Below are 14,390 nucleotides of genomic sequence, written 5' to 3'. Positions count from 1 at the left end.
GCAGTAAATGTGGAGAGAATACCAATGGGACACGAGGCGTATTTTCCTGGAGCCGAGCGGTGGAGTGGAGGGTGCAGGTTGAGTGCTGGCTGTATAATAACCATTATTCAGCTGCGACGGCTGTCCAGAGAGGCTATCGGAGCACGGGCCAGAGACCCTGTGATTACATTTCCCCCGTGTTGCTATCTTACTCTGTCCCTGGATGGTTCCACTGTTCCTTCATCTCCCTTTGCTGAAACAGTTCAATGAAACTCCTTTAGTTATTCAACTCAGGGAAGAAGAAACTCTATTTCTATTTATATCCCATATATGCGATGCTCTGCGATAATGACGTTAATTACAAGGGAAAGTCAAATACGACCTCATATTGTTGGATATTCAGCACTTAAATACAATATCCTGACTTGTTCCGCAGTTCCTGTAATGTCATTATTTCCTTATGTGCTAGTTTGGAAATTAGAAACTTGCATTTTCTTTGTAACTGTGTTAAAACACGTTTCTTTTCTTTTTTCTTTTATAAACAAAAGTCTGCAACATTCCATGAAAGAAAATGAAGCTGCCGGCATGTTCTGCATGTGCAGCGCCGAGAAGAGCGGCGCACATGACATGTTAACATCTCGGAGTGCGTCATGCACCTGAAAAACAGCGAGTTAGCGCGTCAAGCTAACGGTTCGTGGCCTTTAATCCCCTCTGGTTCCTTTTAGTTCAGCCTACTGATGGGTTTGCCCATCTTCTCATCATATTAACACACAGATGTTGCCTAAAGTCCGCACAGTCCACATGGTGCGGGATAATCAGCTAACCTGATTATGCTACTGATGGAATTAAATCACTTCAGCGAGTGAAAATAACAATATGAGTAATTGGCGCAGAGGCCGCAGGGACGTCCCACAGCGTTTGACGGACAGTTGACTTTCTCTTCTGTCTTTCTCTGAGAAAAACTGCTCACGCGCTGATGACCAACAAAAGTTAGTTTGCAGTTAATCAGAAGTAGCTAATCTTTTTTATTAGAATATCTTTAAATGCCCGAGCCCCACTGCAGAGCTGTAGTCCACAATCTGCTTTCCATCTTGCGCAGAACACTTTTTAACAATAAGTCACTAGCTTTTAGCGTTGCTAAAAGTGGCTAATTGTAGGTTTTGCAGCTGTCACTTTGCTACAGGAAAAGGCAACGCAATTATGGCGGCAATCCGGCAAAGTGCAAAAAGCCCGATGTGACTGCAGAAATCCAAAATGTGCAAGATTTGAATGAATTAACATTATATTAAACAAAAAAGGGTCATTTGTAAGCCTGCGCCGGTCCCCCGGCCACACGGCTCTCCGATGGTTCCTGGCCTCAGTCAGGGCTCTCGGCAGAATCTCCAGACATTAACCAATTGTGCGCATCTGTCTGTTCTATTTGCAACGTGAAGATTTGTCATCGCAGAGGACCTCCAGCAAATGTGATTGCTCAACCATTATGGGAAAAGAGCCCTTCAGGGGCTTCCAAGATACTGTCAGCGCCGCCGCCGCTTCCCTTCTCCTCTTCGCAGTCACTCTAACGTCCCCTGCAGTTCCACCCTCTTGATGAGTGATCTATTTATTTTTGCATGGCGGCCTTTATCGACAGACCCTGTAGGCTTTGGTGGGCGGAAGCGTATCAGAGGCTCCTGGTGAAGCAACCAGCGTCCACATCATTTATTCAGGAAAGGCTGCACAAGCAGAGACTCTGGGTCTAAATATATAGTCAGGTGTTGGTTCCGTTGCTCTGCTTCATAGATCAGTTAGCGTGCCCATGGCTGATTGCGTAGATATTGGCTAGCGGTTGTTAGCATCCAGTGTCTTCGGCTCCTTGCAGGATTTCTTTGGCCCGGTGTCAGTGTTGCTACACCTTCATACACGGGTTCACAGGAAAGCCAACGCGTCCTAACACACTGCTCTGTCTTGTTGTGATGTTACGAAAGCTCCAGGTTGCCGCTGCTTTTGTGAGCTCGGGGGGAACTCGGTATGAAAAGATTGTACAGAGGTGATCATTAATAATCCATGGGAGGCTACGGCACGGAGCCCTAAACTGTGTAAATGTCTGGATTTCTGTGCAGCGACCTCCTGAAATATTCACCGCGCCCATCTGACGTCGACTTTAGTTAGCGCTAACGTGTCTGAGCTCGGGCCCGGGCCCCCTCAAGTCCAGCAAACTTTCTCCTCCGAAAGATTCAATATTTGAAAACATATGGTCAAGAATATGCGTCTTTCAGTTTTGATCCAATCATAATGGCTCCGTCCACGTTGTTCTGTCCTTCTCTTTTCTCCACTGTTCCTGAAAGGCTTTGTAGCGAAGGTTTGTGGATCTTTCATCCGCGTTAAACCTTTATTTCCAGATTGGTTTTGTGCTGTTTTGTAAGAATTCTATTCAAGGGTACGATTGTCGTCGCCGACAGGCAGACAGCAGCGGGGGTCGTGTCAACTCCAGTGAGAATGGAGAGAGGGAGGAGGGGAGAAATGTTATTTTCTGATTGTTTTACAGCAGTTATGTTCTAAAGCACAAAAACAATCCCGTGGGAAGGTGCCACGTAACCGGATTTGTAAATTCAGCCCAAGTGACGGCTTTTTCTTTTCCACTTTGAGGCGTCCTCTTAATGAAATGCATTTTGCATGTTTATTGAAGCATTATATCCTCAATTGGTTTATGATGAGGCTTTTGTACATGGTTGGCTATAATCTCACGCTCCTGAGGAGCGTTTGTCAAGGGTAATCTGGGCTAAGAAAGCCTTCTAGGCTAAAGCAGTCCTGCATACATATGCACCAATAGACCTGATTTCCTTTTTTGAAACCTAAATTCAGGTTTTGACTGAGATGGGGCTCAGACATCCCAGCATCCAGCCTGGTTTGGGGACTTTTTGCTAATTCTGAGCTTTCACACTCAACCGCCCCCTCTTGCTCTCGTCTTTCACAGAGGACCTGCTACCACCAGGCTTCCCCAACATTGACATGGGCCCTCAGCTCAAAGTGGTGGAGCGCACTCGAACGGCCACCATGCTGTGCGCCGCCAGCGGGAACCCAGATCCTGAAATCACCTGGTACAAAGACTTCCTTCCCATTGACCCCAGTGCAAGTAATGGCCGGATAAAGCAGCTACGCTCAGGTAAGGGAAGCTGGAAAAGCAGCCAAGCTAGCTGCTTCTCCACCTTGACATGACATTTCTATATTTCAGGGTAGTTTTGTTCTCCGCATCATCAACCAAACTTTGTTCTAATCCTTTTTGCACATGCGTTCGTAGGTGTTGGATTGCAAAGAAGTCCAGGAGTTTTGGTGTTAACCCACATTACTCCGGCCATGTTATACAAGCATTTTGCAATTTGTTTTGGAGCCTAAATTGAGCAAAGGAGGTCAACTGATTCACAGCACCCCAGAAGTGTGTCATATTAGACAACCAGAACAAGGTCCACATTGTACTGACACAGCCTAGCTGTTGCTGTGTTGTCTCATTCCCATTGATTAAACCCCACCGAGAGGCTCAGGAAAGCAAAGTCTAATTATATAGCTAATTAAGTGATGGCCTGAAGTGGCTCTGGGCAATACGGGGTGGATATTTTAGGTCAATGATTTGTCACCATTTGGAAAAAAATTCAATTCTTTGTAAATCAGCGCAGAGGGAGGCACATAAAGCGCCGCCGCCACTGAGGTTCCGCCTCCGCCTTCAGATGCTTTTCATGTCCGGATGTCCGGAAAAGATAAAACTGTCCTTGGTTTCCCAGAGAAATCTTCAGAATCCTCTGCCAAATCTGCTCTTATTCGTTTTGGAATGTCTGAAATGTGACAGCTCTTGCTGTGTTTACTCGAGCACGCCGGGAGATCGTGTGAGTCTGTAAAAACGGGGGCTCTTGTAACATGGCTTATTGGGCTCGTTGTGGATGTTGAAGGAGAAATTGCACTTCTTGCCTGTTGACTTCCCTCTTTATCACCTCTCTTTATCTGTTTTCTCCATCTTTCCCCCCCCCAGTCGTGCTCATGTGTCCTGTCTCCCCACAACTGAGTGTTCTTGTCTCTCTTCTATGTCTGTTGTCTGTTGTCATGTCTAAAACTCTAACGTGTCTGTGGACCGTTAGCAAAATGTCTCCCACAACACACTTCACCAAATAAAGCAATTAATTCCGCCTGAATGATGCATTAAAAAATGTCTGTATTCCACAATTGACCCCCCTCCTTCCTGACAGAAAACCTAAAACTTTGATGAATGATTGTGGACCTGGACTGCTTGGCAGCTCCGTTCACCCCCAGCCTTGAATAAATGATGTCGTTCTTCCCCTTTTTTTCTTACTTTTCCGGCTTTGTCATTTTCAGAAACCATCGGTAAGTGACTTAGCCTAGCAAGCCCATCTCTCCTTTGAGCAGACAGCACATTTAAACGTCTTTGTCAGAAAGCATGCACCCCCTGCTCTCCATTTACCCTGCTCCCCAAACACGCCCCCTTTCTCCCCTTGTTTTCCCCACACTATCAGCTTAACTTCCCCCACCCCACCCCCCCAAACACAGTTAGCACACACGTTTACCTCGAGCTGAAAGGCAAATCAAGGACAGGCAGCATCAGACAGAGATGTGTTGGCTACACGTCCCAGCTCGCCATAAACAAAATCCTATTCAAGTCGCCCTTGGGAAGTAGCTGCTGCCCCTTATTCCCGGGATTCCGTTATTGAGGCGGTAGACTACCGATAGCCGCGGCCATGTATTTCTCTCACTTGCTTCCTGACAGCTGGCTTTGTGCGAGTAATTAGCCCCGATTTCAAGACTTCGGTGTCTCTGTTCTTCTTCAGTTCCAGATGTTCATAGTTAAAATTCAAGTTTAACAACAACAGCTAAAGTTGCTGCCCAAAAATATCCAGGAATGCGTCCCCGGTACCACGGGTCGTCATAAAACTCGGGGCATTTCTGTTGTGTGGTCAATCCCCGCGGTGACCCGAGTCGCCCTTGACCACCATTTTGGAGGCGACGGCTTTCTTTCCTCTCCCCCACCCCCGCTGACTCACACAGCTCCTTGAAAATGTGCTGCCCAGAGGGCAGCAGCTCAAGTGATTTTCCAAATTCTATACTCCCGACTATTTGAACTACTTGGCGAAATAAAGCAAGCCTCATAAAGCCAGGTATATTTTACTTATGGTTCATACTCTGCGTGCACGTGGGAGGGCTGGAAAGGAAATTACTTTCTTTCGTTTCAATAGCAAGGTAATGTTAGCTTTGGGGCTTTTTTTCCTGGATTTGTGCTAATGAGAAAAAGGCCTGTGCACACAGCCCACCAATTCCTCCTTTGTCTCTGAACTTTGAGGGGTCGCTTTGGTTTTCCAGATTTAAAAACTCTATACTTAGACAGCTGGGACAGTTTGGTGGACTGTCAACAGACTGGGACCGGCCCCTACTCAACCAGATGGATGCTGCTAATGTGCAAAATGCATCGATAGCGCTCAAGCGTGATATGAAATAGTCATGCCCGATGCGAGAGCAGGATAAGAACATGGTAGCTGGAGCCCACCGGACAGCTGTTTCTGGGTAGCTGATTTGCTGGTCGACTGGCTGCTTATATACCAGGTCATGCTGAGCTGCTGGGGTGGTGATATTTGTGTCAGGGTCCCCTGAGGAGGTGCTCCAGAGGTGTGTAGTGAGTCTGACATTTTTATCCCCCAAGCCCCCCCTGGCTGAAGACCCAAGCCCTTTGCAGCCATGTCAGGCCGTGGAGACGGTGAGGGAACTGGGAGGACTTGAAGATTAAGGTCATTTTTTAGTGCAAAGGCCCCACGCGGAGACCTGGTGTTAAATGACGAGCAACACAAACCGATCGATTTCAGTTGCATTCAAACTAAAAATGGCAGACGCCCGCTGCCTCCCAGCCGCCCCGCCCCCTGCTGGGGGGGCGCCACGGACCTCTGCAGATGTAGCAACAAGAGCCGAGGTTTCTGCTAGACCTGCTGTGACGCGTCCAGCGACCCAGACAAATGTATGCGGGGATAAGGTCAGCCAGTCGCCCTCCGGAGGGTGGTCATATTTTGACGCTCGGCCAGTGGCGCACCCCCGCGCCCCCATCCTCCGCAGATGGGCAGTGAATCTGGCCAGATTTCCCCCGGCTTAAAGCACATCTTTCACTAATATTTGTAATATATTCACAGGGTCGGTCAAGAAACAGATGGGCTGTTCTGTGGAGCGCGTAATGCCGCATTTTATAATTTGAGGAGGTCAGCGTTCTGGAGGTGTATTTGGGTCTTTGTGCCGCTAAGCTGATCAACTCCTGGCTGACCAAAGCTTAGCAGGAGAGCATGTGGGCAGTAGGATGTGGCCCTAACACAGGTGGAGCAGGTTTATCCCAGCCTGTCTGTCCTGATTCTTATATTTATTCTATTTTCAGCTCTTCACACAACGTTACTATAAATATACACAATACACGGCTTAGATTTCCTTTATACAGTTCACAGCTTAAATAGAAGACATCTTTAGTGTCTCCCCATGTTCCTTTCTTCCTCTCAATTAATCCTCTGTCTCTGCTTTTGTTGCTTCCTCCTTTAATAACTCTCTCCCTCAAAAAACCTGCTTTATTAACCATAAACTAATCCTAACCCAAACCCAACCTTAACATTAACCTCAGCTAACCCCAACCCTCACCTCAAACGTCATCAGCTGAGGCCAAATCAACCAGCTAGCATTTGCAGCCCTCTAATCCAACACTAACTCCTTCCCAGACCTGTGACCTGCCTTTTGTCTTGTGATGATTATGTGGCCTCCAAAATAAAGGCGGAATAATTAACGTTTGTTTTGCCTGGTTTCAGTGACCGATGATTACCGCGGACAGTGAATGCACCCTACAGAAATATAACATAATAAAGCAGTTAATGGGTTTAAGGACCCTTTATATGTGAGGCAAACACAAGAACCAAAGCCTCCCTGCATTGCAAACTGGGCAAAACTGATTGCCTTCTACCTGCTGTTCTCACAAAGGACGCTTGGTATGCAGAGTTTCAAAAATAATACCAGATGGTGTCCAAACATCGCGCCAAGGATTGCTGTATTAAGTTGTATCCAATTTGGATGAATGCGGGCACACCCAAAGAGAGGGGCCAGGCCTTTAGTGTGGGGCTCAATAGGCTGTAGACACCCTTGACCTTCAGCACTGGGCCTGCAGGCCATTTATACTAAGTAGGGCACTTCCCCATGATTTATGCTGCCCTGTTGGCACCCTCAAGGGGTGGCCAAAGGCGAGTTGTTGCTATGAGTCAGCCTTAAATCCAAAGTAGAAAAGAGGAAAGTAAAAGGAAGGAACTGTGGGAAAGGTTCATACGTAGAAACTCTGGAAAGGGCAGTAGACATTTAAGAATGAAAAAGGGGGTTATAAGCTCTTAAAAAACATTTGATGAAGAAAATAGGGGGCTGTAAGGAGAGGACAGATTAATGCCGAGGAGAAAGGGAGTTGAATTGATGTTGGCACTCATAAAGAAACCTGAAGCTCTGCCTATAAGGGCAGCATTTTACATGACAGCAGCTATATTTAAAAGCCCACCAGCCAGGATAAGCTCAATATTTTATTGGGCCTAATGGGACTTTTGGCTTGCAGGCAGGCATGTAACACAATAGCTGGCAGACCTACCATAAACAAAGAATGGAGGTACACACAACTCAAGTCAGAACCCAGCTATAAAAATAGAGGAGACTGAATGAAACAGGAGATGGGATGGAGCAGGAGGTGAAGATTTACGTGCAGGATGAATTTGTATGTGTTCGGTTCCGCCTGTAGTCGCCTGAAGGCACCGCCTGAAGTTTAACGGGACAGTAAATTTGTTCTGTGATGAAATTCTGTCAGAATGAAAATCTACATGATTCTATTACACATGTGTAGGAGGAGCAAGAGTGGAGACGCGGTGTGTTTCGGTTGAATCGTTTGCATTTCCCCAATGCAGAGAAAAGCTTCAGAGAGACAGCCGGGACATATGAGGACGCTTTACGTTAATTTGACCGATTTTCTCTGCACCAAGTCTAAACATTCGCATGCACAGTGGTGGGAGTGTGTGAGCTGTGCCATTAGTGAAGCTGGCTTTATGGAAATACCAAGCATGGCTGATAGAATGACTCCGCCCAAGGATCTTTGAAGACTAGCCACCAGTTTTCACACTTCATCATCTGAATCCGACAGGAATACAGAAGTCAAAAATGAGACAATAAACACCTAATAATCAAATAATCCCCCCTCCTCATTCTTCCTTTGTGATAACAACAGTAGCTGGTAAAAGAAAAACTCTGAAACTTCCAGAAATAACCTAATAATTAGATGTAATCCCAGAGATCCACATCTCGATCCGGACACCTCCGAACTTAACTAACACTAACGCTGAACTAAACTTGTGTTGTGTCTTCGTTTTGTGTCTCCTCCAGAGGGCACCCCGATTCGAGGTAAGAATATGGACCAACGCATCGAAAAAGGGTTAAAATACTCTTTAACTAACACTAAACCAGACATAACTCCTGCTAACTCCACCCACTTGCTTTAATCTAACAGCGTTCTACCTCTCAAAATTTCCAAAATAGTCTCCACTAACACGCCATTTGTGTTTGGGATTTGTGAGCGTGGTCACATGTGTTTGTTGCCCATTTCCCCCTCGCTCATGCCAACATGTGTGTGTCCTGTGTGTGTCCTGTGTGCGTGTCCCGCGTGTGTTTACCACCCCGCTAGCTCCTCAGCATCAGCGTCAGGAAACTACCGAGTGATTTCTGATTGGGTTGATAATGATACAAGATTATGGTGTTTGATAGGAGTGGGGGGAGGGGATGTTTAGATTGTCAGGAGGGTGGGGGAGGGGGGATTGGGTAGATGGGCCAGAGAAGGAAGTCGCTGGATGGGTATTGAAGACCTTATTTGCTGGCCAGGTTAAATAATCAGTCCAAGCAGGCAACCGTTACTCCCGTTCTAAGTTTCTGCTTTGATATCTTCCTCATCCATCTGTTCGCTGGAGCCGGAGTCACGTTTTTATAGCAACGTGCAGGCCGCAGTGGCGGTCTCTCCAAGAATAACAACATACACCCCCTTTTATGGTACCACAACCTGTAACCCCAGATAATAAACTGGGCGGAGTAGCAAAGCGGCAAGGGAGCACAGGTAAAGTTGTTGTAGGTCCAACAATTTTACATGGTAAGTTATCTTTTAGATGTGATTCAAAAACAGAGGTTGTCTCCGAGGTCTTCTTTACAGAGCCCCTTTCACACGTGCACTGTATGAATGCATCGGAAGGAAGCGTTTTTGACCCCCCCGCTGGTGCATGAACAGAGCAGGAGAGGCTGGGGGGTCCATGACTGACAGATAAGCAGAGGAAAACAAATCAGAGGGCAAAAAAACCCCGACAGAGGTGGAAGACCTTGGGATGGAGAGCTGCTGGGGGGGTGGACTGACGGTGAAATTGTCCGACAGATGTCGGGGATGGGTGGGGGGGGTAGCGAGGCATATGCCTGTGCATGAGCGACTACAGGAAGGCGGCGTGGGTGGAGCGAACACGCCTCAAACATCTCCCTGGAACGTCCCGCTGCATCAGAGGTGCGGTGTGATGTGGTGCCCCTCCTGCTGCGGCAGGCAGAGGCGTGTGTTCTGGGTGGGGGTCCTGATCCGGTCCGCTGGACTGCAGATGTGAAAGGGGCTCAGAGTGTGTGTTCAGAGCGCTAACTGTGGTTTAATGCTTTCGCTTCACAGGTGGCGCAGGTGAGTGGATCCCAGTCACGTCACGCCATGTGTGCCGCAGACATGGTGACGCTATAAACATTCTAAAATTACAAAAGATGTAAATGATTTCCCCCATCCTGGACCCATTCCCCCATTCCATAGGCGCCGTGCATGACATTGATCTTTTAAACCTAAACGTGCTCAAAGAACAGCAATCAGCTGTCAACTCCAAATAAAAACCCACAAGCTTTTCCGACATAACCAGCCCCCATTAATCAATTTGCGTTGCCGTGTAACAAGTCTTAATTTCAATTAATGTGAATGGGGATCATCAAGGGCGAATCCACATGCACTAACATGGAAAGAGATCCCTCATCTTATATAGTGATAAGAAAAAGAAGCAAAGCGACAGAAAGATGAGACGGGCCGGATAGAGATATTAGGAGAACGGTGGCATTTATTGAAGGATCAAGATCCAAGATGGGTACTGAGGCTTTTTAAACAAGGGGAGAAGAGGAGCCGGACACGGAACCCAGCACAGCTCGTGGTCCACTGCTGAGAACGTGAGACCGTCAGGGGGAACTCGGGGCTGAAAAGAGAGGGTTTGAAGCACACAGCGGTGTTCCAAAGTTCTCTTCGGAGAAGTTTGGGCACAGCGTGGCTAGAACAGTGCCCTGAATTTCCAAAGATGACTCACTGGAAAGTCACACATGGGGAGGGAGGGATTGACAGGGACCTGCAGAACAGCAGTAACGGGCGAGGGGTGGGTTGAATGTTTGTTTTTATAATGTCTGATGCACCGCACATTCCTGGTTTATTATGAATTAACCCAAAAACACTGATAATGAAGGTGGGTCGAGCCGCTCCGAATAATTAGACTAATCAGAGTAATCAGGGTGAACGCTGGCGCAGGCTGACGTCGCCTACAAAAAAGGGGGCGGAGCCTTAAAGCTGAAGCTCAGAATGTAAAATCGATCATCCGTCCCGCAGTCATGCGCAGCCTCGTGGGTGCTGCAGCCTGAAATAAACCGGTAGGTAGAAAGAGCTTCCAGGGCTCGCCACCTGCCTCGGCTCTGGCCTGGGGGGACCCTGATCAGAAGAATCGGCAGACTAGTTCTGAGTCCAACTGCCAGCAAATGTTTCTCCACAGATACCAGCGTGGCCACGCCATACATGAGGGGTCTTCACGGCCCGCCGTTCCTCGCCGTTGTAATTCCGAGCGCGTCGTCTGCTCTGTCTTTAATTGCGGAGCACTTTCCCGAGCAGCGTCGGCGGGAGGGGCCAAAGATGAAATGACAGGGGTAGCGGAGTGAGGGATTAATGAGAGATGGGGAGTGAAAAACCAGAGTCGGAGCGATGAAAGGGAGAGTGTGCCACCGGCAGGTCTGAGTGGGCCGCAGGAGGAGGGAGAGGGAGGGGAAGCAGGAGGGAGACTTGGCCAGCCATTTTGTTGATCGCCTAAACAAATCAATCAAGGCCCACTGGAGCACACTAATTGAATTACACAAATGAGACGGGGAGGGGGGCACACATGGCAAAGCTGCTACAAAGCAGCGACAGGGGTGGGCAGTCCACAGCTTCAGGCACTTTCTGAAATTAATCATCCATGCTGCCCCCTCCTTGCTTTTCTTTTATCTCCATCTCTCCTTCTGCTCCGCACTGCTGTTCTCTCCATTCCACTCGTCCCCTCCTCTCTCCCTCTCTCGCTTGCACCAATCCATCCCTCTCTTTTCATTTTCGTCCCTGTCGCACATCAGAGGTCCTCGTGCGTTACACTCTCGCACTTTAAGGACTGTATTTTCTTCTATTTAAGACAATACTGTTGGCTGGAACGTCTCATAACTGAGGTGCTACAAGCTTCAGCAACTTTTATTATTATTATCATTAGTAGTAATAATAATATCGCATTATTATTCAGCTCGTTTAATAGACACAGTAGGCTGATGTTTCACGGAGTTACATTTTCTAGAGTTTTATGGAGATTGCTGAATCTCCCATCAAGACTAATAATCTCTCAGCTCCCTCAAGAAAACGGTGTTTTTGCACCCCGGCAGACCGGCGTGTTGAGAGCGGCGCGGTTATCCGGGGCGGCTGTCAGGGCCGGGACAAATTTCAGACGCCCACCTCCCATTACTGCCTGGAAAAAAAGGGAAGCGAACATGCCGCAAGACAGCCGCAAGTGGTGGAGGCTGTGAGTGCTGGTGGGCAGGATGGATGGCGTTCAGTTGGGGACTAATTGGCCCATGTGGAAGTGATGTCATAATCGGGAGGCTTTTTCCCCCCCCGTTCTAATGGCGCAGGCGAGATCACGCAATCAACACAGGAACTGGCAGCGGTCTGTTCTTTTCTGACCCAGATAACAGGAATCGTGAGAGACGGCGAGTCCTCGGGGTCGCAGACGGGCCGTGCGTGGCCCGATAGGCTCTGCTGGTCATCAATCAACAAATAGAACACGGAGGTGATTTTACATTTGGGTTATTTGGGCTTTGAAACAAAGTCAGCTCACGCCATTAAAGAGGCTGAGCCAGTCAGGCCTGCTGGGCCGCCGGCCGCTTTCATGCTTCCTGATAAAGTCGAGCAACACTGCGGCCATTTTTGCCTTTTGTTGTGTTTGTGATAAGAGCTCATGGCTGGAGACGGGGGGGGGGGGGGGGGTCGCGCCACGGCGCCCCAACCCGGTTTTAATTCAAGCAGCTTTTACACAGATCTCAAATTGCTTGTGACCAGACAGGTATTTATCATTAAACGAGCATTGTGTCGCCGCGCCGCTTGTTAGTCTCTCTTGTGAAAGATAAATTTCAGGGCTTATTTCATTGCGTTTGTCCGTTTTTGTCATAAATACAACACCAACAAAAAAACCCTCCTCTGTCCGCTCACCCCGACGGAGCAGGACAAACACTGACGCTGTTGCCGTGGACACACACTGGTGACCAGCAGAGGCTCTGCACGGACATCAATAAGCAGATTTATGGGCTGGAAGCAGTTAATTACTCATTTCATGAGCAGGAACATCAGCAGGACATGGTATTATGTGAGTGGAGAGTGGAAAACATCTCCGAAATAAACTGGATATGGACAGAAAGCTGCCTTTACACACCTTTGCTTTATATGATTCCATGCTTTCAGGTGACCACTGGAGTGATTTCCACTGCAGTTCGAGCTCCGTCTGCACCGCTGTCGGCCTTCTTGCTTCACTTTCCCTCCGTCAATCTCTCGTTTGCCTTCGCTCCAGTGTTTCCACGCAGCAGCCACGGTATCTAATGAAGTCAGTTGGGTTCTTGGAAGTAAGATGACAGAGAATAGATAAAAATCTTTCAGTCCTCAAAGAATCCTCTTCTTCTTCTTGACTCTTCTTTATAACTATAATGTAAAATTCACAGTGCTGCTTTTAATTGGCTGGTAATCACGTTATTTGGGGTCTGATTTCCCGGCAGCCCGTGGCGCCGATGTTGATGGTTGTGTCAACGACCTTCAGAAGAAGTCCTCTGGACGTGGATCGAAAGGAGCTGATTTAGCTGTTTGACAGCTTCAACAAAGAGTCCTTCTTCACCACAACTGCTCTTCAGAATTATTATTTATGAAGCGTTACAAAACTGCACCAGCTTAGTCTTCTAGAGATGTATAATTCAGCACAGCTACCAAGGATAAGGAGCTGCTGGCAGAGCTTTCGGAGCTCCTCTTGGAGTTGAACCTCACAAACACTTCCTTTTTGGGTTTTTTTGGGTTCTCCCTGGTGTGGAAGCGCTAGGCTTTTGAGCACATTCCAGCCCACCTGCCACCAGGCTGGCATTTGCTGTTTCGAGCACACGTCAAAATAATGTGAAATCAGATCCCGGCGCGCGCGGCGCCTTCAGGAATCCTCCACCTGCACGTTTTCACGGGCTCCGTCAGCCCTCTGCTAGGAACGGCTCCCTCCGGACGAATGAAGCCGATGTGATCCGAACAGGCAAATGAAGATGAGAAAAAGGGAAAGTCCGTGGAGCATTTTCCCCTTCAGGTCTACTTTATTGTTTCGACTGCAGATGTCTTTGAGGTTTAGGCTCCGGCCAAGGTGGAAGAGTGACTGATCTGTATAATGAAGCAGCTTCGATCAGCTCATTTATGGCCCAGCTCAAAGGCCTTATTGAAGCAGAATAGTAACTACAGCTTGTACAACGCCGCCCCATCTGCGCCGCTTCCAGTGATGGCGACGGTTATGGTATGTTACAGAGCGTCCTGGGCTGCAGCTGGCGAATTGATGTGTCCTGGCTGAATGCTAACGAGTGATGGTGTTGTGTTAGACAGTGAGGCCAGAGCTGCAATCTGTCTGCTAAAGCCAGCCAGAAAACCCTAATGATAGCATCAGGAAGTGCCATCAACAGCGTGCTAACAAGGAGTGATCAGGCTCTTGTCCTCCTGCCCCCCCCCCCCCCCCCACACACACACACACACACGTATCGTTCATTGGGCATCACTACTAGACATGTTTTGATTGAGTTTGTTTATACAATCTTGAACCAGATAGGGAAGACAGGCAGCCTGAAGGGGTGCATATGCGTGTGTATACCTGAAGATATGACAGGCAGAAGAGCAGCCTGCATGCTAAAGAGGGCGTCAAACGGAAGGGTTATCATCATATTGATAGCAATGCCTTTTCTTTATTTTTGTCTCGTCGCGACTGTGATCGTGCAAAATAAATTGCCTGAACCGTTTCGCCGCTTTACCAAACAGCGTCGCGGCGCATTTGATC

General features: G+C 48.0%; 1 protein-coding gene across 1 annotated transcript in view; it reads left to right on the top strand.

The window, feature by feature from the left end:
- The window catches only part of ptprsa (protein tyrosine phosphatase receptor type Sa), a 151,383-nt gene that overhangs the window by 81,644 nt on the left and 55,349 nt on the right, over positions 1-14,390 (top strand). Inside the window, 1 exon segment of the mRNA XM_057039508.1 lies at positions 2,933-3,121. Coding sequence (XP_056895488.1) covers positions 2,933-3,121 — 189 coding nt within the window.

This window comes from Takifugu flavidus, chromosome 7 (genome assembly GCF_003711565.1).
Source record: "Takifugu flavidus isolate HTHZ2018 chromosome 7, ASM371156v2, whole genome shotgun sequence".
NCBI lineage: Eukaryota > Metazoa > Chordata > Actinopteri > Tetraodontiformes > Tetraodontidae > Takifugu > Takifugu flavidus.
Note: the sequence above shows the minus strand (reverse complement) of the source record. Positions and strands in the feature narration are given on the sequence as shown.